This window comes from Taudactylus pleione, unplaced genomic scaffold, assembly GCF_031769625.1.
Source record: "Taudactylus pleione unplaced genomic scaffold, aTauple2 ptg000471l, whole genome shotgun sequence".
Classification (NCBI taxonomy): domain Eukaryota; kingdom Metazoa; phylum Chordata; class Amphibia; order Anura; family Myobatrachidae; genus Taudactylus; species Taudactylus pleione.
Genome location: NW_028284873.1, coordinates 1,463,382 through 1,487,977, shown reverse-complemented (window position 1 = coordinate 1,487,977; position 24,596 = coordinate 1,463,382). Strand labels below are relative to the sequence as shown.

General features: G+C 45.8%; 1 protein-coding gene across 1 annotated transcript in view; it reads left to right on the top strand.

Annotated features, from left to right (window-relative positions):
• The window catches only part of BTC (betacellulin), a 137,935-nt gene extending 114,188 nt beyond the window's left edge, over window positions 1-23,747 (top strand). Inside the window, exons 5-6 of the mRNA XM_088448879.1 lie at window positions 17,231-17,332; window positions 22,339-23,747. Coding sequence (XP_088305005.1) covers window positions 17,231-17,330 — 100 coding nt within the window. The 3' untranslated portion in view covers window positions 17,331-17,332; window positions 22,339-23,747. The remainder of the gene's footprint in view (window positions 1-17,230; window positions 17,333-22,338) is intronic.
• Window positions 23,748-24,596: the final 849 nt, after the last annotated feature.

Genomic DNA, 24,596 nt, shown 5'->3' with positions numbered 1-24,596 from the left:
AATCGTGTTGCACACACAGATGTATAAAATTGAAAATGTGCAGAGTTGGGAAGTGGGTAGGCATGTAAAGGGGTTGGAATACATGAAGCTCATGGTCTAGGCCCAAATGCCATTATCTTACATCAGCCGGGGAGAATTAGTAATCTTTTAACTAATTAGCCGTAAAGTACATAGTCACCTTACTAAGCAACTAAGATGCGATTCCACTGTTGCTACTGACCAGTAGTGACAGAAATGGAAGTGACCCTATTTCTGGGTGGCCAAACTCCCCATACAATTCCATGTTGATAACTGGCTGGACACATGTGAACATCTGTCATACTAAACATGGATTTTATATAAAATGTAAAACAGGCTAGTACAGCTCCTGCACTAACCTAGACATGTTGTGAGAATATGCTAACATATGTTGTGTTACATGCAGGTTCGGCCCTATAAGTATTCAAAGTGATGAGCGCTCTCATCTGCTGCAGGTAAGATCGCATGCATGTGCCCAGGACCGCCATCAGGGGGGGCTCCCGGGACTGGAGTCCCGGGCCCGGACCCTGGCTGAACGGGGGGGAAGAAAGGGTGCCTGGCCGCTGCTACCACACGCTGCTGCCGACCTGGTCCTGGTTTTATTAAGTAAATGGAGCAGGAGGAGGCAGCCAAGCCTGCTCCTCCACCAACCTAAAGGACACCCGCTGGCCCCTGCTATGTTTAATAAAGTTTGTTTAGGAGTCGGCGCGCGTGACTTCTTGATGTCACACGCGCCACTGGAGGGAGGAGTCGGAGGACCCGTGGATCTAGAGGAGCATCGCTCTGCCGGGGAAGAAGCGGCGAAGAAGCAGGAGCTGGAGCTGGTGCGTGGAACTTGGAGCCTTCTTCAAGGAAATAGGGTAAGTGGGAAAAAGCTGTGCACAACGGACAGATGGATTTAATAATAATAAATAGAGCAGGGGGAGTGAAGTTTGAAAAAAAGAGCTGGGCAGGGCACAGACTGGATTTAATAACCGGGGGGGGGAGTGAAGTGGGAGAAAAAGCTTGGAAAATCATGGCATAGACAGGGTTTAATAAACAGAGGGGGGGGTGAAGTGGGGAAGGAGCTGGGCAGATGGCACAGACTGGATTTAATAAACGGGGGGGAGTGAAGTGGTGGAAATGAGCTGGGTAGATCATGGCACAGACTGGATTTGATAAATAGAGGGGGGGTGAAGTGGGGAAAGAGTTGGACAGATCATGGCACAGACTGGATTTAATAAGCTGCTCAATTAGTCACACATTACTGTACAAGACCAAAGTAGACCAAAGTAGCGATGCAACCACAGCCCAGCACAAAGCAGATAGAACCTGTATCATTCAGTTTGTAAAACTGAGGCTCTGATTCATTGAGGATCGCTATTGCGATTGCGGCTCTGTAATTGCATGCAGGTCTGCTGCGAAAATATGCTAATGATTGCTATCGCAATGCCGTTGCACTGCCAGCATAGAGACGCCCACTGCCTCCCCCACTACCTCTATCTCACATCTATAATACCTTGCAAACCTACATGAACATAGGTAACAATGAGTACCATCGGCCCATCATGCAGAATTACAGCAGCCCTGACCTTACTTAGAAATTGCTAATCTTGTAGCATGCAGTAAGTACTCAAGCTGCGTATGCAATAGCACTGGCTAATTTATGCACGCCCATGCAACAGCGTTCAAAAGGACTAACACGCCTGCATTTCTCCGACCACTCCCTGTTACCACCCCCCAACGCTCACTGCCTGTCAACTACTCTGCGATGGCTCTCCGTGGTCTGTGTGATCGCAATGCGATCGCAGTGGTGCTTCGCACACTCCACTGCAGTACGCAACAATCGGCCATCTGCATACACTTCAGCAATAGCGATCCTTAAAGAATCAGGCCCTGAGTCCAGTAAGTATGCAGTGACCTCAATTTACAAGGAGGAGAGAAATCGCTCAACATAATTCCCAGAGTTCTGGGTGCAAAATGTAGTCCAGTGCAACCTCACTGCAGCAAACCTTACTAAACATCATGCACCTCAAATCTGAAAGTTTTATAATTTGTTCCTTTGATTCCTGGATGTAATGTTATACCCAGTGGCCTAACTAGGGGGGGTTGGGCAGGGTGCATGCCCTGGGCGCCGTGGGACCGGCGGCGCTGGGGGGGCGCCGCCGGCCACGGTCCGGCCCGCCCTAGTTAGCCACCAGTATAGCGCCGACCGCAATGAGTGCGGTCAGCGCTACACATTTACACAGGACCGGCGCTAGGCTTCCAGCGCCGGTCCTGTGCTGCACGCCTGAGCCCGTTCCCTTCCCCTGAGCGCTTGCCCAATAGCGCCAGGAGGCGGGCTCAGGCTGTGCATAACACACGCATCGCCGCCAGCGATGCGTGTGTTAAACAGCAGCCAATGAGAGTCAGATAGACTCTCATTGACTGCTGCAGCACCCACTGCAAGAGCCGGACTTCCGTCCGGCTCCTGCAGTGGATAATGGGACAGACGTCACGACGTCTGTCCCATTATGCTGAGCGCGCCAGCCCGGGAGGACTGGCGGGCGGCGGCGGGAGCAGCGTCGCGGACTGGAAGTGCAGCAGCAGCGTTGATTCAGGTAAGTATGTTTTTATATATATATTTTTAAAAACCTGTCAGCACTACTGGGGGCACAACGGGGGTGGCTACCACTGGGGGGACCTCTACTGGGGTGGGGGCACAACGGGGGGGCTACTACTGGGGGCACCATTATTAGGAGGACCTCTACTGGGGGGGCTATTACTGGGGGCACCATTATTAGGAGGACCTCTACTGGGGGGGCTATTACTGGGGGCACCATTATTAGGAGGACCTCTACTGGGGGGGGCTATTACTGGGGGCACCATTATTAGGAGGACCTCTACTGGGAGGGGGGGCTACTACTGGGGGCACCATTATTAGGAGGACCTCTACTGGGGGGGGGCTATTACTGGGGGCACCATTATTAGGAGGACCTCTACTGGGGGGGGCTATTACTGGAGGCACCATTATTAGGAGGACCTCTACTGGGGGGGGCTATTACAGGGGGCACTTAATCGGGAGGGGGAACCTCAACTGGGGACCACTACTTGGGGGGGGGGAACTACTACTGGGGGCATTATAAAAGGGGCCTACTACTAGGGGCACTGCACTGGGGGGACCACAACTGGGGGCAATAACAGGAAGGACCACTACAGGGACCACTGGATAGGGGGGGTCACTACTGGGAGCCTGCATCAGGGGGACCACTACTGGGGGCACTGCATGGGAGGGGGGGGACTACTGCTGGGGGCACTATATAAGGGGCTTACTGCTAGGGGCACTGCGGGGACCACTACAGGGGGCACTAGATAGGGGGGATCACTACTGGGTGCCTGCATAAGGGGGACCACTACTGGGAAACCTGCATGGGGGGGGACTACTGCTGGGGGCACTATATAAATGGCACTGCATAGGGGGGGACTACTACTGGGGGCACTATATAAAGGGCAGTGCATAAGGGGATACCACTAGTGGGTGCACTGCATTGTGGGGACTGCTACTGGGGGCACTGCATAAGGGGGAACACTACATAGGGCACTGCATTTGGGGGGACCACTACTGGGGGCACTGAGTAAGGGGAACTAATTGGGGGCTGTATAAGGGGGACCACTACTGGGGATACTGTATAAGGGGCACTACTATGGGCCTGCATAAGAGGGACCGCAACTGCATACTGGGGGTACTGTATAAGGGGTACTACTGGGGTTAAGGTGCATATGGATAGGAATGTTCAGCGTGAAAATAAAGGGGTGTGTCATGTTGACACGCCCCATTTTTAAGTGACCACGCCCATTTTTTCCCGCGCGCACATATCGGGGTGGTGGTGGGGGGGGGCTCCCTTTTCAAATTTGCCCTGGGCTCCAAATACCCTAGTTACGCCACTGGTTATACCATACTCCAAAGTGGAGTAAAAATTTTTTTGTCTCTTCCTGATTTCTTCTATTTTTGCATTTGTCACACTTATTTGTTTCAGATCTTCAAACAAAACTGAATGTAAGACAAAGGACCTCATTCAGGGCCACTCACAAAAAGCGAGCACTCGCTATGAATGAGGGCGGCTAGAGCAGGAAGCTCACTACTGACATCACGAGTGATGTCAGTAGGGCCGCCCACAAACAGCAGGCGTTCCTTCAGGACCGCCTCCGTTTGTCCAGCCACCCCTCCTCCCCGCCTACAAAACGGGACGAGCTGTCGATCAACATCAACAACCGCCCCGTTTGTAGCCAGCCCTGGAGTAAGTGAATTTCATCGGCGTGTGCGCAGTGCCCCACCATCGACCCGCTTGCGAGCGGGTCTGAATGAGGGCCAAAGACATCCTGAGTAAACACAAAATACAGTTTTTTTAAATTATTATTTCATTTGTTGAAGGAAAAAAGTTATCTAACACCAATACCACCTATGTGCAAAAATGAATTACCCCCCTTAACCTAATTACTGTTGTGCCACCTCTAGCAGCAACAACTGGGAGGTTAGGTTTAGGCTAGGGGAAGGGGGGCTTAGTCACTTAGAGGGGGGTTAGGGTTAGGCACTTGGGGGGGAGGTTAGGGTTAGGCACCCCTAAGGGAGGGTTAGGGTTAAGGGGTAGAATTAGGTTAGTTAGTACTTACCTTAGGACAATCGGGATTTCCTCCTGTGTTGGGCTGCCGCTGATGGGATTTGCGGCCAGCGGTAAATCATACTGAATCCAACTGGAGATAGTCTTACACATCATTGTAGAGGTATTTTGTCCCAGGCTCCTTTGAAGAATTGCTTTCATCCAGCCACATTGGAGGGTTTTCGAGCATGACGTGCCTGTTATAGGTCACGCTACAGCATCTAAATTCGAATCAGCAATTGCATTCATTTTGAGCCATTCAGAGGCGAACTTGCTCTTGTACTTTGGATTGTTGTCTTGCTGCATAACTCAATTTCAAGCTTCAGATCTGGTAGAGAGCAGAATTCATGATTCCATCACTGTTACAAGTCGCGGCCACGACTTTCTCTTTCTGGCAGTTTACCTTCTCATAACGCCTTTGTCACGGTTCCCTCAGTTGCTAGGTGATCTGTACACCACAGGGGGTCATGTGTTATCCATAGAACAGCATGATTGGTTTGTCTTCCTATTTGAATACGCTGAACTTTTGCCGCCTCGCCGACTATAGCATTCCTGTTGGTCCTCTCGGCTCAGCCGCATCGTCAGCATTCTGTATCACCTCGTGGAAGGGCATTCCAGCCATACCACCTTGCTATCGGCTTTCCAGCCTCTCCAACGGCTCCTTAGTCACATCAGCAGCGTCCGTGCTGCCACCGGCTCACCAGCCTCTCCTCCGGCTCCTTAGCCGCATCAGCAGCGTCCGGGCTGCCACCGTCTCACCAGCCTCTCAAAGCCGTACCATTGTACATAAACTTGTACACCAACTTGTGTACCAACTCTTGTTGACGCAGTACACTGATCAATACACAAACTGGTACTCCAACTTGTGTACTGACTCTCAAAGCCGCATTGGCTCCGAGCCTCACCATCGGCTCTCAAAACCGCATCATATATTACCTACTTCTGCATCCGGCTCCATGCCGTACCATCGGCTCTCAAAGCCGCATCGATTTTTATTCACTTCTGCATCCGGCTACAAGCCGCACCATTGGCTCCCAAAACCGCATTAGTTATGTACCAGCTTCTGTTCCTGTTGATTCTCTCACCACAGAATCCCATTGTATCTTCGTGTGAAACACTACTACCCCGAGTGATAAGTCCAGGCGGCTGCCTTAGTACCAGTGAACGTCACCTAGTTCTAAGGGAACAACGGGTGGTTGTTATTGGTGGAAGACCTCGCTAGCCTGGGTTCTAGGGGGTTCACACGAAGCAGGCTTTGGGTATCATAACAATCAATTATGGCAAGATGCCCAGGTCCTGAAGCAGCATGTCATCCCACACCACCACACTACTACCACAACGTATGTATGTTATTGTCAAATACTGTGTTAGCTTTATGCTAGATGTAACAGGACCCATGTCTTCCAAAAAGTTAAATTTTTGACTCATCAGTCCACAGAATATTAGCCCAAAAAGGCTTGAGGGTTATCAGTGTGTTTTTTTTGCAAATGTAAGATGTGTGTATGTTGCTCTTGGTAAGCAGTGGTTTTCACACTTGGGGGTAAATTTACTAAGATTCGAGTTTGGTCGAGTTTTTTAGTTTTTAAACTCACTTAACTTCACCAAAACTCAGGTGAGTTTTCCCTTATCAAACTCGCAAATTTACTAAGACGTGAGTTTAGCTGAAAGTGAGTTTTACGATGGTGAAGCAGATCGAATTTTTTCTTCCAAATTGCGAGTTTAGAGGTGAGTTTAAGGAGGGTTCAGATGAGATTACTCACCCGAGATTGCAGTGTTTTCTCTCTTACAAACTCACCCAAGCAAGCAGCCTGCACATATCAGTGAGATCTGTGTAAGCTGCTTGTGTGTTAAGACCTGCAGAAAACGGGTTAAATAATTTTCCAAAAAACATCACATAAGGTCCCCCCCTAAAGCTTAACCAGCCGTGGACTTGCCAGCCTGTCCTGGTACCTAAAATTATGGGGAACAAAACCAGTAGGGTTCCACCGTAAATTAGGTAACAGCACCAGGCTGTAGGACCAGTCCTGGTTTTAATTATAGGGGTAAAAAAATTGCGTAGGGCTACCCCTAAAATTAAAACCAGCACTGGACACTTTCTAGCGGGAGGCTGTTACCACAGCCAGGGGTGCTCTTTCACCGGTAGAACTGCAGGTCCCAGCAAGCCTCCCCCACATGCTGGTACTTGGAGAACCACCAGCATGCGGGGCATTAAGGGGCCACTGGTACCTGTAGTTCACCTGTAACGAAATGTGTAAAAAAAAACAAGACACACACACACCGTGAAAATTAAAGGTTTATTACATACATACATACTTGCCTGCTCCCAGAAGTTCACGTCCCCTTTTCAACATAATGTATCCAATGGTTGTACCTGTAAAAAAAGATCCAATACTCACCTTTTATCCCACGATGTTCTCCACAGTACCGTCAGCCAATCAACGGCAGCGCTGACTGTAGAGAGCCCGCTGATTGGCTCCGGCAACTGACAGTTCCCACGTGGTGTGACTCGTCCACGTGGGAACTGTCAGTTGCTGGAGCCAATCAGCAGGCGCTCTACAGTCAGCGCTGCCGCTGATTGGCTCTCTGGACTGCAGTGCCCCGTGAAGTGCCGATAGCTGGCATTCGGGAGCTATCTGTATGTGTAGCAACACACATACAGATAGCTGTGTTCCGTGGATCGGGTAACTCGTTTTTTTGTTTTAAAACACCCATGGATTACTGCGGAGACCAGCGCTGGATGTAGGTGAGTATGAAATCTTTCTTGCAGGGCCAGGTACCATGGATTTCTACTTGACAAGGGGACCGAACATCTGGTATAGGTAAGTATGTGTGAATGGGTAGGTGTGTTTAATAAACTTATACTGGACGCGGTGTGTGTGTTCTGTCCTTTATTAACTATTTATTTTACAGTGAAGTTACAGGTGCCGCATGTCTGCTGGCACTTGTAGTTCCACTGTAAAGTACAATAGTGTTACATTATTTGGCCCCCGTATTACCCCCATACCCACCAAGCAAGGGTATGGGGAAGAGCCCCAGGCTTCAGCGTAAGCCTGTGGTGCTCGGGAGAGGGGGGACCCTTTTTTGGGGGGTCCCCGACTATCCCGAGATCACCGGCTTGCGCTGACCGACTTGGGGTGTAATGCTGTGGACCTGGAGTCCCGGTGATTGGGTCTCCGGGCTGTGGCATTACACCCCGGTCAGTTGGGTCTGGTGCTGGTCTAAAATATAGGGGGTACCCCACATCTTTTTTTACCCCTATATTTAAAACCAGCACTAGTCCCTGCAGCCTGGTGTTGGTTTCTAAAATACGGTGGAACCCTACACATTTTGTTCCCCATATTTTTAGAAACCACCACTGGCTGGCAAGCCTGGTGCTGGTTTGGCTTTTGCGGGGGGACTTTATGTCATTTTTTTTGTAAATTTTTGCTATTTTTTTTTACAGGTTCAACAAAAATGGGAATTTTCAGGAAATATTCTAGGGACCCCCCTAAAGATGTGTAGACATGGGGGATCACTATGGGTACCCCCATTTTTAACTACTGAAGGAAGTCGGGGTTTCTAATAGCCCCGGCAAGTGCATAAATGCGACTTTGAAGAAAATGATGCAGAAGAGTATTTAGAATTTTTTTGGGGGAAAAATAACTATGCCCAGCAAATTTGGGGTACTTGAAAATGGTGGTCAGCATATTTTAAAGTTGCTAAAGTGACTTGAAAAAATCGTGAAAAACCCACCTGCCGCAAGCAGCTGCAATGAAAAAAACACCTGGGGCATACTTGGGGAGAGTCAAGTTCGCTATTTTTTAACTTTGTCCCCCAACAATTTTTTGGGGGGCCCCCAAATTCAAAGTGCCTTTTTTGGGGTGTCCCGATTTTTTTAAATTTTTTTTACACAGATCGTTTCAAGGGGTCATTCTGAAGGGTGCAGGCTATTTTTTTTAAGCCTGCACCCCTAAACCCCAATTCTGCACTTTTTTTCGCCACCTATTCAGTGGTGAAAAGTTATCCCCGTTTTTTTTCAAAGACTTTGAAATTGAATACAGTGTAAAAGCAAAACCTGCGATAATGACATCATAGGTGCGAAAACATTGCAAAAACAGAGTTTTCGCTCCCATATTGAATACCCTTATAAGACCTCAGGATGGTATAATGGACCTTACTAGGGTTGAGCCCTGTAATGTGATGAAAATCTGGAACAGGGTTGAGCCCTGCAATGTAGTGAAGCTCCGGAACAGGGTTGAGCCCTGAGACATGGTGAAAATCCGGGACAGGGTTGAGCCCTGTGATGCAATGAAGATCCGTGACGGGGTTGAGCCCTGCAATGCAGTGAAGATTCGGGCAGGGTTGAGCCCTGCGGCATGACGGGGTTGAGACGTGACGGGGATCCGGAGTGGGTTTGAGCCCGCGATGCATGAAGGGTCCGGCGACGATAACTGTAACGGTGCATTTGACAACTGAAGTAAGTTCAATGTCCACGGAAGTAGAAGACAACAGGCAAAGTAAATAATCCAGCAGGGGATGCAACCATAACAATGGAGCAGAATAACAATACTTAAGCAATGGCAATGCTGAGCTCTGTAGTGCGGCTGGTAACCAGTATCATAAGGTAGGAATATAGCAAATTCCACAGCAAACCACAGGCACAGCGGGGATCTGGCAGGAGTCCAAGAAAAGACATGAAAGCAACGTTGCACACACACTGAGACACAGTTAGTTGCAGGCTTTATACTAGAGGTCTGTGATCCATAGGAAGTTCTGAACATGTAACCCGAATGGAATCAGGTTTGAAATAATAAGTAATCAGAAATCCCACAACCTGACAACACCTTGAGACAGATGATCATTTTAACTCTCTATCCCCTGTATGTGGAGAACGCCAGCAACCAGGATAGCTCCTCCAAAGACCACAATGGAACTTTGGCAAATGTAGTTTATCTTTACGTACTGAAATAGTCACAGTCCTGACAGTACCCTTTTTCGGTGGTCTCCGAACACCCACCAGGTTTTAAAAGGAATTTAGCATGAAAATTACGTATCTATTTAGGAGCATGGACATCAGAGTCTTTAGTCCAAGATCTCTCCTCTGGGCCGTAAACCTTCCAGTCTACGAGATATTGCAATTGATTTTGATGCTTATGTGAATCCAGAATCTTATCGATCTCAAACTCCACACCTCGAGAAGTTGTTATGGGAGGTACTTTAGGCAAGCTATCGTGAAATCGATTAAGATTCAATGGTCTAAGTAAGGAGACATGAAAGGAGTTAGGTACAGGCATGGTTGGAGGTAACTGTAACTTACATGCCAATGGGTTAATAATTTTTACAATACGAAAAGGCCCAATATACCAGGGAGCAAACTTCATAGTAGGTCCTTTAAGTCGAAGATTTCTAGTAGACAACCAGACACGATCCCCAACAGAATATTTAGGAACAGCCAAACATTTTCTATCAGCAAAAATTTTATAATTATGAGAGGCTTTCCTAAGACACTTATGTACCTGCCTCCAAATGCCAGAAAAATGTTGGAGAGTAGCTCTAGCTTCTGGAACGTCCACTGTAGGAATTGATTGAAGCCAGAGTTGGCGAAAAAAGGACTTACACCTGTAGCAGAAGAATAATGAAAGTTATGGGCAAACTCAGCCCAAGGCAAAAAATCCATCCAATCATCTTGAGAAGAGGAAATATACATTCTCAAGAAGGTCTCCAACTCCTGGTTCACTCTTTCGGTTTGTCCATTTGACTGAGGATGATATGCAAAAGAAAACTGTCATTTAATTTGCAATGATGAACATAAGGCCTTCCAAAAACGAGCAACAAACTGGACACCCCGATCAGACACTATCTCAGAAGGAAGTCCATGAAGACGGAATATCTCTTTAATAAATATTTGTTATAATTTGGGGGTTGATGGAATTCGAGCCAACGGACAAAAATGGGCCATCTTGGTAAAACGATCCACCACTACCCAAATAACTGTACACCCCCTTGACTCAGGAAGATCTGTGATAAAATCCATGGAAAGATGGGTCCATGGTTGGGTAGGAATGGGTAGTGGATGGAAAGGACCTACAGGAGACTGCCGGGAGGGTTTATGTTGTACACACTTAGAACAAGAACGTATAAACTCTTGAACATCTTTTTTCATGGAAGACCACCAATAAGAACGTTGCAAAAATGAGTACATTTTATGAACCCCTGGATGTCCAGAGAAAGGAGAATTGTGAGCCCAAGAAAGAAGTTTACCTCGTAACTCTGGTGCCACAAATATCTTCCCAGGAGGAGGATCCGGAGAGATGGAAATTGAAGAAAAGGACAGAGTATTTATTATAGGGTACCTTTGATCCTCATTTTGTTCTTTCTCTTCCAACATCAAGCGAGAAAGTGCATCTGCCTTTTTATTCAATGAACCTGGACAATACCTGAGGACAAAATCAAAACAAGAAAAGAACAGTGCCCAGCGAGCCTGTTGTGGGTTCAAACAATGGGCAGTCTTCAAATACAACAAATTCTTATGATCTGTAAAAATAGTAACGGGATACTTTGTGCCTTCTAATAAATATTTCCATTCCTCCAATGCTAACTTAAGAGCTAACAATTCTTGGTCCCCAATGGAGTAATTACTCTTCTCAGCACTGGAAAATTTTCGTGATAAGAATCCACAAGATACTGTTCTCCCATCTGCAGCCACTTTGGACAAAATAGCCCCAACTCCATAAGTGGAGGCATCCACTTCCAGCATAAATGGTTTCTCAACATCAGGTTGAACTAGAATAGGGGCCGCAGAAAATGCATCTTTAAGAGTCTGGAAGGCATCCAACGCCTCTGGGGACCACACTTTGGGATTAGCCCCTTTTTTTGTCATAGCAGTGATTGGAGCCACAATCGTTGAAAACTCTTTGATAAACTTTCTGTAATAATTGGCAAAGCCTAAAAATCTCTGAATAGACCTTAACGAAGTGGACAAAATCCAATCTTGAATAGCCTTCAACTTCTCGGGGTCCATCTGAAGTTTGGAACCAGAGATAATATACCCCAAAAAGGGTATAACCGGAACTTCAAAAACGCACTTGGAGATCTTACCATAAAGCTTATTAGCTCGAAGGCAGCTTAATACCTCTTTGACATGGGTACGATGATCAGAAAGATTCCTGGAAAAATCAAAATATCATCAAAATAACAAACTGATAAAGTATATCTCGGAAAATTTAATTCACAAACTCCTGGAACACCGCGGGAGCATTACATAAACCAAAAGGCATGACGAGGTTCTCATAATGGCCGTCTCATGTATTAAACGCAGTTCTCCACTCATCTCCTTCTTTAACTCTGATCAAGTTGTAAGCTCCCCTTAAATCAAGTTTAGTAAACAGTCGAGAACCCTTAACTCTGTCAAACAATTCTGTAATGAGAGGCAAAGGATATTTGTTTTTTACCGTGATCTCATTTAGACCTCTAAAGTCGATACATAGACGAAACCACCATCTTTTTTCTTTACAAAAAAGAAGCCCTCTCCAGCGGGAGATGAAGAAGACCTGATAAACCCCTTTCGCAGGTTATCTTGCACATATTCCGACATGGCTTGAGTCTCAGGAACAGAGAGAGGGTATACTCGACCTTTGGGTGGCATTTTACCAGGAATAAGTTCAATAGGACAATCCCAGGGATGATGCGGTGGAAGTTCATCTGCCGCCTGCTCAGAAAAGACATCAGCAAATTCATGATAAGGCTGTGGGAGAGAAGGTGGAACATCTACTTTCGCTTCAGCCATTCGTACCACATGAATCAAACAATTTCATTTGCATTTAGGACTCCAAGAAAGAATTTGAGAACAAGTCCAATCAATATGAGGGTTATGAAGAGTTAACCATGGTAAACCAAGAACTATATCATACAAATAAGTAGTACCAGAAACTCTAAACTTTCTTCATCCAAAGCTCCTACCCTCAACTTCATAGACTTTGTTTGATGTGTAACATATCCATTAGAAATTCTAGTTCCATTTACTGCAGAAAGGGAAAGAGAATGGGTTAATTTGACAACAGGAATTTGCCATTTTTGAACCAATGACAATGAAATAAAGTTGCCCACTGCTCCAGAATCTAGCAATGCAGAAAACTCTTGACACGGAGACCCAAAATCAGGAATACCCACAGAGATTAAACAATCCTTTTTGGGGAAAACTTTTGAAAGCACCCCTAAGTTTACTTCCCCTCCATCAATTAGGGATGACCGTTTTCCCGGCCTTATTGGACATTTAGCCAAAAAATGTTCTGAGGATGCACAATACAAGCACAAATTAGAACGCCTCCTACATTGCTTCTCCACTTCAAACAACTTAGCTTTATTAATTTGCATAGGCTCATCAGACGTACCACGAAAGGAGCGAGGCTGGGGAAGAGAAATTTTAGAACGCTCAGTGCGACTCCTCTGAACCCCTCATTCTCGCATATGCAAATCAATTTTAATAGTCAATGAAATTAACTCATCCAAATTCTCAGGAAGATCCCGAGTCACTAACTCATCTTTAAGTTTCTCAGAGAGACCGTTCCAATATGCTGCTCTTAATGCCTCATTGTTCCACTGAAGTTCTGCCGCTATAGTTTGAAAGCGAACCACATACTGACCAACTGGAGCTGTTCCTTGTTTTACTCATAAAATGTCCACAGACATGGCCACTGATCTTCCAGGTTCATCAAATATCCTTTTAAAAGTGGAAACAAAAGCTTGGTTATTAGACATTAAAGCATCATTTCTCTCCCATAAAGGAGAGGCCCACTCGAGAGCAACAGCAGACAATAATGACACGATATAAGCCACTTTAACAAGAGAGGGGGAAAAACTTTGGGGTAACAATTCAAAATGAATCTCACATTGGTTGAGAAATCCTCTACAGGTTTTTGGATTACCATCATAAGAGGTAGGAGTCGGTAAACGTAGATGAGAAGCAGAAACCCCTGATGTACTTGTAACAGGAATCTTAAGTTTATCAAGATGTGTGGAAAGATCCTGTAAACATTGCAAAACTTGAACTTGAGTATTTTCCTGTACTTCCAGACGGGCAGTCAAACCCTGAAGCACCTGTACCCCAGTAGCCTGTTCCAGATCCGGATTCATTTTTAGTTCTGTGCAAACTGTTACGACTGCTGACACTTGAGACTGAGGTGGTTTTAGGAATGACCTTTTCATGAAATCTCAGTAACACGGAATGAAAGTAATTAGAATTTATTCACAGGCAAAATATTTAGCAACGTTTCACATAAAGTCTGAACAACACAAGTTCAGATATGCAGTAATCAATATAGGAGTAAACCCCTATATGTAAATAAAGTCTCTGATACTAATGTGGTAGGGAACCCCGAGTCCAATATGAGACTAAGACCTCAGGATGGTATAATGGACCTTACTAGGGTTGAGCCCTGTAGTGTGATGAAAATCCGGAACAGGGTTGAGCCCTGCAATGTAGTGAAGATCTGGAACAGGGTTGAGCCCTGAGACATGGTGAAAATCCGGGACAGGGTTGAGCCCTGTGAAGTACTAAAATTCGAAGCAGGGTTGAGCCCTGTGAAGTACTAAAATTCGAAGCAGGGTTGAGCCCTGTGATGCAATGAAGATCCGTGACAGGGTTGAGCCCTGCAATGCAGTGAAGATCCGGAGCAGGGTTGAGCCCTGTGGTGTAGTGAAGTTCCGGAGCAGGGTTGAGCCTGCAGCGTGACGAGGATCCAGAGCAGGGTTGAGCCCCGCGATGCAGTGAGGGTCCGGAGCAGGGTTGAGCCCTGCGGCATGACGGGGTTGAGCCCCGCGGCGTGACGGGGATCCGGAGCGGGGTTGAGCCCCGCGATGCACGAAGGGTCCGGCGACGATAACTGTAACGGTGCATTTGACAACTGTAGTAAGTTCAATGTCCACGGAAGTAGAAGACAACAGGCAAAGTAAATAATCCAGCAGGGGATGCAACCATAACAATGGAGCAGAATAACAATACTTAGGCAATGGCAATGCTGAGCTCTGTAGTGCGGCTGGTAACCAGTATCATAAGTTTAACCGGAACACAGGTAGGAATATAGCAAAGTCCACAGCAAACCACAGGCACACCAGGGATCTGGCAGGAGTCCAAGAAAGACCTGAAAGTAACGTTGCACAGAAACTGAGACACAGTTAGTAACAGGATTTATACTAGAGGTCTGTGATCCATAGGAAGTTCTGAACATGTGACCCAAATGGAATCAGGTTTGAAATAATAATCAATCAGAAATCCCACAACCTGACAACACCTTGAGACAGATGATCATTTTAACTCTCTATCCCCTGTATGTGGAGAACGCCAGCAACCAGGATAGCTCCTCCAAAGACCACAGTGGAACTTTGGCAAATGTAGTTTATCTTTACGTACTGAAATAGTCACAGTCCTGACAGTCGGCTTCCATTAGTGGTCGCTCATTGGCTGGGACCCACGTGGAGGAGCCACTCATTGGCTAAGCCCACATGGGTTCCAGGCAATGAGCGGCCGCTAATGGAAGCCGCCGCTGATTGGCTGGCGCCCAGCACTAATGATAGCTCAAGCCCGTAGCTGTCATTAGCGAAACTGTAACAATATGTTGTAGCGTCTTGTTACAGTGTCTCTGGGGCCCTCTTTGGAATACTGCAGAGAATATCGTTGGACAAAAGGTGAGTATTGGATCTTTTTTTACAGGTACAACCATTGGATACTTTACATTGAGAAGGGGATGTGAACATCTGGGAGTAGGTGAGTATGTGTGTGTATGTACGTAAGTAATAAATCTTTTTTTTTCACGGTGTGTGATGTGTTTTTTTACACATTTCTTTACAGATGAACTACAAGTACCATTGAGCCCTTAATGCCCCGCATGCTAGTACTTGTGGTTCTCCAAATACCAGCATGTGGGGGAGGCTTGCTGGGACCTGTAGTTCCACTGTAAAGACAATGTGAATTACTCTATTTTTTACATACTACACCTACACTATCAACCAGCCACCCATCACCAAGGGGTTCTGGATAGCCCCAGGCTATCAGCCTCAGGCAGGGGTACCCTGGAGAGGGGGACCCCTTTATTGGAGGGGTCCCCAACTCCCCAGGGATCCCTGGCCTGGGCAGACTAGCGTTCAGGGCTGATGCTGCGGCTGGGGGGCTCGGTGAAAGGTCTCCCCTGGCTGTGGCATCAGTCTCGGGCTGGTTATGCTTTTGGGGGGGAACCCTATGTCATTTTTTTTTTTAAATAAAAACACTTTATATTACATATACAGGCAGAATCATACACAAATCACACTGATCTGTGTATGTTTCTGCCAGCTCAGGAGGTAGTCTATTTGAAACTTCTATTTCACAGTGAGTTTGCTACAATCTCACATGAGATTGGAAACTCGATTCTTAGTAATTTTGTGAGTTGCTTCTTTTTCATCTAAAGTACTTCCTATTTTGGCCGATGGTGAGTTTTTTTTGAGTTTGCAAACTCACATGAGTTTTAACAGTGAAGAAAGAAAACTCACTTCAAACTCACTCGAGTTTGTCTTTAGTAAATTTGCGAGATTAAAAAAATGCCTAAACTCACGTGAGTTTGCAAACTCACACAAACTCGAATCTTAGTAAATTTACCCCTTGAAATTGCCCCCATATGCTTGCCAAGCCCCCTCCCCAGCAATACATCATCACTGGGAGGGGGTGCCATAGAAATGTTCTTTCTCTGGCTCCATACTATGCCTCTGGATGGGGGTACAGCCTACCTCTATCACAAAAAGGAAATAAAGCTGACCAGTACTTATGTGCACAAGTGGACAGTACTTCCCTACATGAAAAAAAATTGCATTTGCACAACTTGCATTGCAAAATGTTTTTTTTCTTTATTGCCTATTTGCCCCTCGTAGCAGGATTCAGAGCTGTAACTAGACTTTTTGGTGCCCTGTGCCAGAGAGAGCATTGGCGCCCCCCCCCCCATTTTATTAAATAGGGACATAAGATAGTGCACCTAAAAAAGGGCCATGGCCTGATGAGGAAGGGCCAGGGAAGAGATAGGGGAGGCCAGGAGATGCTGGGGATAAAAGAAGAGGAAGCTATAAGTGAGAATGACAATCAACAGGAAAATTGACAGGCCCAAACAGCACCACCTGCCCTGCGGTGCCCTGTGCCATGGCACAGGTCGCACATGCCTAGTTACGGCCCTGCCAGAATTTGCACCCAACACCAATTGAAGCTTCATATACATGTTTATAGTGTTCTAACTATTGTATGCCTAGGCAAATCTTTTACCATATTTATAACGCTTTACATTCACATACAAAAGATTATAAATTATACGCCATTTGTATAGTGTGTGGTGTGTGCTTTGTAACTCTGCTCTTGAGCCAGACTCTTGGGGGTATATTTACTAAAGTGCTGTTTTTTTAAGTGGAGATGTTGCCCATAGCAACTAATCAGATCTTCTAAAAGATGCTAGATAAATGATCAGTAGAATCTGATTGGTTGCTATGAGCAACAACTCCACTTCTAAAAACTCTCACTTTAGTAAATATACCCCATAAACTCTGTAAACACGAGTAATCCACATCTGAATATCTAACAATAAATAATTATTATTCTTTAACAGCCACTGCAGAACAGCACACAGGAGAAAAATGAAAGCAAAGGAAATGGAAAGCCTGAATAATGATTCCACGAGAAAAATGGAAGAAACCAATTTTGCCTAGAGGTAAATGGGGAAGTCCTTGAAAACTAAGATCTGTTCTTTCAATGCAAAAAAAGTTGAATTTCGATTGAAATTGTTAAATTTTATCAGGCTTGCCGACTTTCTGGCAGCCAGGTCGGCATTGCAGGGGGCATGGCGGCAGCAATGGTGGGTGATACGGGGTGTGGTGGTGCTATTGCATCATGGGAAGATTTACGGCATTGTAAAGCAGGGGATGGGGCTACGTTGATGCGATTCAGCTTGAATTGCATCGTTGGACCCCTCCAGTCCAAGTACATGGGGTGGTGGGAGGGGTGGAGCCCCGACTAGGAGACTTGCCCTCTCTTGCTGGGGGGGGGGGGGTCATTGTGGGAGAGTCGGCAAGTATGCATTTTATTAAACTTAAAGACAATTTTACCCCATTCAGTATAAGTTTTTTAACCACTTGTCTGGCGCGGTTGCATTGTTTGCGACTACGCTAGGCTTTATGTTACGTGACAAGGTTGCAAATAATGCGACCAGTCAGAAGTGTCCTCTCCCATCCCCTCTGCATCACTGCAACATCCTCCAGTGTCTGCCATGCTGTCTACCACTGCTGATCTGGCAGCCCGGCAGGACGCCCTCCCAGCAGTTGCAGAGAGGAGCAACCAACGGGGAAATGTACATTTGCGAGGATCAATATTCCGATTAATCGCCGGTCGATATTTAAGAAAATCTGTATCAATGTTATGTGTTTACAAACAATATTTTTTCAAATAAAATTGTGATGGATAAGTTTTAAACAAATGTTCTTGACCTAATTGATTCATAAAAAGAAAACCAGACAAGAGTGGTCTTATGCAGTGCCCCTTTTAGTATTGCCCCTTATGCAGTGCCCCCAGTGGTAGTGCCTCTTATGCAGAGCCCACAGTAGTGGTGCCCCTTATGCATTGCCCCCAGTAGTGGTGCCCCTTATGCAGTGCCCCCATGAGTAGTGCCCCTTATGCAGTGCCCCCATTAGTGGTGCCCCCCATGGTAATGCCCCCATTAGTAGTGCTCCTAGTTGTAATGCCCCTATTAGTAGTGGCCCAATTAGTAATGCCCCCAGTAGTAATGCCCCTTACAAAAAAAACACACACAATACTTACCTTAAGCCCCGCTCCTGCGTCCGCTGCTGTCTGGTCCGACTGCTCCTCGGAACTATGGGAGAGACGTCATGACGTCTCTCCCATCAACCCTGGCGGGAGCCGGAATTTCGAAGCTCGGGAGTGAACTGCAGTCTCCAGCTGCCGCTGTAGGGAAGGAGCCGGGTGCCCGCTGGTAACAAAATCTCAGCGGGCTCCCGGCAAATGGAGTAGGCAGCGGCGGCATCTTTCCAGCCTGGCGCCTCCCTGCGGCGCAGGATGACTGGCCGGGTAAGGTGCGCTGGAGGAGGCAGAACTCTTTCCACCTCCAAATAGAACAGAAGGAACGCAGTTCCACCCCGTTTCGGCCCGCTTTAACCCCTGGGGTAGGTTGCCATGTCAACCAAGGGGCCACCCAGGGGGGCTTAGCGCGGTGGCTGCTAGAAGACAGGGCTGCTGTCTTCTAACAGCAGCCCTGCAGGCATCTCTAATACAGTCACATCAGATATGACCGTGTCAGGAAAGCCCATGTGACCATGCTAGGCAACTGGTTAAAGAGGAAGACAATGGATGTTTGTAGTTCATTGAACTTAGGGCATGATTCAGCAAGGAACGCACGCTAGCACCCGGCCGCTGCGAGAATATGCTAATCAATGCATACGTACGGAGACCGCAGCACAAGATGCAGATGCCCAACCCCATATTAAGCCGCCCATCTCCCTTTACACACAGCCTGATCAGTACGCAAGATAGCGTAAACATCGGCAACATTGAGAACCATCGGACCCATATGCATAATAGTGGGTGACCTGATCTGCTGCAGGATTTTGTCCGCTTCCTGTGTACAACTTGCGGTATGGCTGCGTATGCTGCCACAATGCTTTAATTATGCATGCCCCTATAACGGCATTCCAACGCACAGGCACGCCTGTGTTCGCCTGCCCGCCCCCCCCCCTGTCACCACCCACAAATGGTACTTCCTGTCAATCAATATTGGAAGGGTCTGCGTACACACTGCGTGTAGTCTGCGTGCCCTAACCCGATCGCACTGGCTAGTTTGCGCACGCGCAGTGTGATGAATGCGCAGTGCAAAAACAACAGTCAAGTGCGTGCGTTCTTTCCTTTGCGTTCCTTGCTGAATCAGGCCCTTAGTTTGTACTTTGTATTTTGTTTTTGCATTTGTATTTAACTATATTTGACATAGAAAATGCAACTTTAGTATATATTAATAATACGGCCCAGATACAGACTGTTTTATGTATATGACATTCCATTAAATATTACAATGTTTGTAATTGTTAGCATTTACTATAACCACTGTCAAGTATTAACATGGCACATATACTACTGTTCTCTCTATTGTAAACATCACGCATATACTACTGTTCTCTCTATTGTAAACATCACACATATACTGCTGTTCTCTCTATTGTAAACATGGCACATAGGACCTGATTCAGAGCCGGACGCTCTGACCAGAATGCTCGCTCTGAATCAGGGCCGGGCTACCTAAAATTCTAGCGGCCCCTTGGACGCTCGCATAGCTGTGGGTTACCATCCACAGCTTATGCGAGCGGCCATGATGATGGCCGCGATGGTCAAGACCATCGCGACCATCGGGCTTGCGACGAGACCCTGCGGTAGGGTCTCGCTGCCGCAAGCCCTGGAGTGATTTTGGCTTTATCAGAGCCAAAATCACTCCCACTGACATCACTAGTGATGTCAGTGGGGCCGGCCCCAGACGGTAGGCGTTCCCATGGGAACGCCTCCGTCTGGCAGCCACGCCCCCGGCATGCCCACCAAAGGGGGCGTGCTGTCACTCACCATCAACAGCATGCCCCCTTTGGTGCGAGACTCGGAGCGCCAGCTTGGCTGTCGCTATCCGGGTCTCGCGCATGCTCATGACGGAGCTCCCTCCGTCGTGCGCATGCGCATTTGGGTACCATCGACCCGCTTGCGAGCGTCCTGCGCTCGCGAGCGGGTCTGAATGAGACCCATATACTACTGTTCTCTCTATTGTAAACATGACGCATATACTGCTGTTCTCTCTATTGTAAACATGATGCATATACTACTGTTCTCTCATTGATGCATATACTACTGTTCTCTCATTGTAAACATAACGCATATACTGCTGTTCTCTCTATTGTAAACATGACACATATACTGCTGTTCTCTCTATTGTAAACATGATGCATATACTGCTGTTCTCTCGGTTGTAAACATGACACATATACTGCTGTTCTCTCTATTGTAAACATGACACATATACTGCTGTTCTCTCTATTGTAAACATGATGTATACACTGCTGTTCTCTCGGTTGTAAACATGACACATATACTGCTGTTCTCTATATTGTAAACATGACACATGTACTGCTGTTCTCTCTATTGTAAACATGAGGCATATACTGCTTTTCTCTATATTGTAAACATGACACATATACTGCTGTTCTCTATTGTAAACATGACGCATATACTGCTGTTCTCTCTATTGTAAACATGACGCATGTACTGCTGTTCTCTCTATTGTAAACATGAGGCATATACTACTCTTTTCTCTATATTGTAAACATGACGTATATACTGCTGTTCTCTATTGTAAACATGACGCATATACTGCTGTTCTCTCTATTGTAAACATGACGCATATACTGCTGTTCTCTCTATTGTAAACATGACGCATATACTGCTGTTCTCTCTATTGTAAACATGGCACATATACTGCTGTTCTCTCTATTGTAAACATGGCACATATACTACTGTTCTCTCTATTGTAAACATGAGGCATATACTGCTGTTCTCTCTATTGTAAACATGGCGCATATACTACTCTTTTCTCTATTGTAAACATGACGCATATACTATTCTTTTCTCTATTGTAAACATGACGCATATACTACTCTTTTCTCTATTGTAAACATGACGCATATACTGCTGTTCTCTCTATTGTAAACATGACGCATATACTGCTGTTCTCTCTATTGTAAACATGGCGCATATACTACTCTTTTCTCTATTGTAAACATGACGCATATACTACTCTTTTCTCTATTGTAAACATGACGCATATACTACTCTTTTCTCTATTGTAAACATGGCGCATATACTGCTGTTCTCTATTGTAAATATGACGCATATACTGCTGTTCTCTCTATTGTAAACATGACGCATATACTGCTGTTCTCTCTATTGTAAACATGACGCATATACTGCTGTTCACTGTATTGTAAACATGACGCATATACTACTCTTTCTCTATTGTAAACATGACGCATATACTTTTTCACTGTATTGCAAACATGACGCATATACTACTCTTTTCTCTATTGTAAACATGGCGCATATACTGCTGTTCTCTCTATTGTAAACATGACGCATATACTGCTGTTCTCTCTATTGTAAACATGACACATATACTTTTTCACTGTATTGCAAACATGACGCATATACTACTCTTTTCTCTATTGTAAACATGGCGCATATACTGCTGTTCTCTCTATTGTAAACATGACGCATATACTGCTGTTCTCTCTATTGTAAACATTGCACATATACTACTCTTTTCCCTATTGTAAACATGGTGCATATACTGCTGTTTTTTTGTTGTAAAACTTGCACATATGCTACCCATGCATTTTCTTTTTTCATGTGCATTTTGCGCCAAATCTGCACAACCCTGCATCAGCTCATCTATGCTTACAAGCTATACGCATCAAGGTTGGTAAAATCAGGTACACATATTGCATGTAATTGCAGGAGTACATTATAAATGAAATTGTTTTTTTTAGACCATATTGAACAACCTTATTACAAATCACACATTTTTCTTAACATGTGAATATTTTTATATCAGTGTATCAGTTTTAATTCAGTCATTCTGATTAATAAGATGTATGTAAATTTATATATTTACTATTTACACAGGTTACAATGAAGCTACCTGCAGGCAGGTTAGATGCTGCTGTTACGGAAAAGAATAAGCTCTACCATTGTGTAAAACAGAAAGAATGGCACGTGGAAAGGATCGGAACCATGGCTCATTTGAAAGCTGAAATATGTATTACTCTTCAACCAGTACCTACTATATGGTTATGTAATCCTACAGATCCAAGTCATTAATGTGTTATATTTTTTTAATTATGACATACCTTTCAACTATAACTAAACTTGATGTCGAATATGGGCGTCCATTTGTCTTAAAGTAAGACGTGTCAAGCTTTCAGAAAGTACAGGATGTTTCTTACCATATAATCCACAATCCTTTGCATTCCCCAAGTTCAAGTGTCATCTGCATTGGTCTTTTATTGAAGTTACAAAGGTGTCACGTGGAGCCATCATTGTGCCTGGAGCATGAGTATGCTACAGTGCCCCCCCCCCCCCCCCTTTTCACTCCATTTTGGTGCGGGTGATAGTAGTCACCCTTAGTGGTACTAGCTTTTGTGAAACATTTTTTAATATGCCTCACTGCACACCAACATGCACCCCCAACATACCTCCTTCACTTATTGTCCTTAGCACAACAACATGCCCAAACTGCACACAACATGACCACACCAGGCACAACAATATGAGTCTGACCAACTCCTGTGCAACAACAGAACCTCCCTGCACACCAACATGACCCCCCCCGCACACCAACCTGACCCCTCTGCACACCAGCAGTTGTATAGGGGTGCTGCGACCACATAGATGCAGCCGACTCAGAATACAAGTAGAATTCCACAGCCAGTGCCTGACTGGGGCATGAAGGGCCCACCGGAAAATGCAGTGGTAGGGACCTAATATTAAAGGGTGTGGCCAGTCACCAGAGGGGGTGTGAGCAGCCACCACAGAAGGACTTGGCCAACCATTTGAGAATACATGCAAAGAACATGGGCCCTTTATTAAGGAGAGGACAGGTGTGTCAGGACAACCACTTTGACTGGCAGGAGGGCTAATCTAGGTGTAGTTTCCATACAAATAAAACTAGCACCCAAGTTCATCTAAGATCATGCCCTACCAAGTTACTGACCCCTAGAGGAGGGTGTGGGGCCCTCAGACAGTGGGGCCCCCTGGGGATTTCCCCCGTACCCCTGTGGACCAGTCCGACCTTGTCCAAGTAAGTAATGCGGCTGCTATGTGAGTGACTCAGAATCAACCCCATAGCTTTTGAAATACCAGGGTCATTTATGCGTGAAAAACTGGAATTATATACAGATGCACTTGCTTCCCTTAGTATGTTCTACCTGAGTAGCTGAACACAATATAATTTATAACAAACAAGTACATACATAACTTGTCTAACATAGGGCCTGATTCATATTTGGGAGTAGAGTAAGATAGAGCAAGTAAAGCTGGCCACACACTAGACCAACTTACATCCAACCAGCCAACTTGTTGATTGGTTGGAATGAAAATCTGGCAAGGAATGAAAGCAAATGACAATCAGCAATTTGCTCCCAAATGCCGGAAAATGGACAAAAAACTGTTGTTTGAACAAATTGTTTAGATCAAACATTTAACAAACTTGTCTGACGACCATTTTCATCTGTTTTCTGGCATTTAGGAGCAAATTGCTGATCATCAGTTACTCCCATTCCTTACCAGATTTGCATTCCAACCAATCAACAAGTTGGCTGGTTGGATGTAAGTTGGTCTAGTGTGTGGTCAGCTAAACTGTGTGCACCAGTGATGTACGGTGAGGTGAGGCAGAGCCTTTCCTGTCATACTTATGTATACTCTAGAGTTTTGACTATAAAAATTGAAAGAAAATATTATAAATATCTAATAAAAAACTCTGGAGTAAAAAGTGTATGGCAGGTGAGGCAAGCACATGAACCCTCAGGTTTATATATGTATCTGTAAATCTGGCACTGATTCTATCCAGTGCCTCCTCAGCCATTTACCTCACTGCACGTCACTGGCGTGCACCTTAGTAAAACCATGCTGCCAGAGCCGGATTAAGGGGGGAAGGCACAGGGGGTAACTCACCCGGGGCCAGCCTCTCACAGGGCCCCCCCTTGGCCATTGATTACAGCTTCAGTGCAGCAGGACTTTGAGCTATAGGAGGTGTTCGGGGAAGGGGGCGGGGCTACATGGCACTCAGTGTCAGCTACCAGGCCAGCAGCATGGGAGAGAGAGGAGGGGATGGAGGAGCTACTTTTCGTGTACCCTGTAAGGCAGGGGTGGGGAACCTTTTTTCT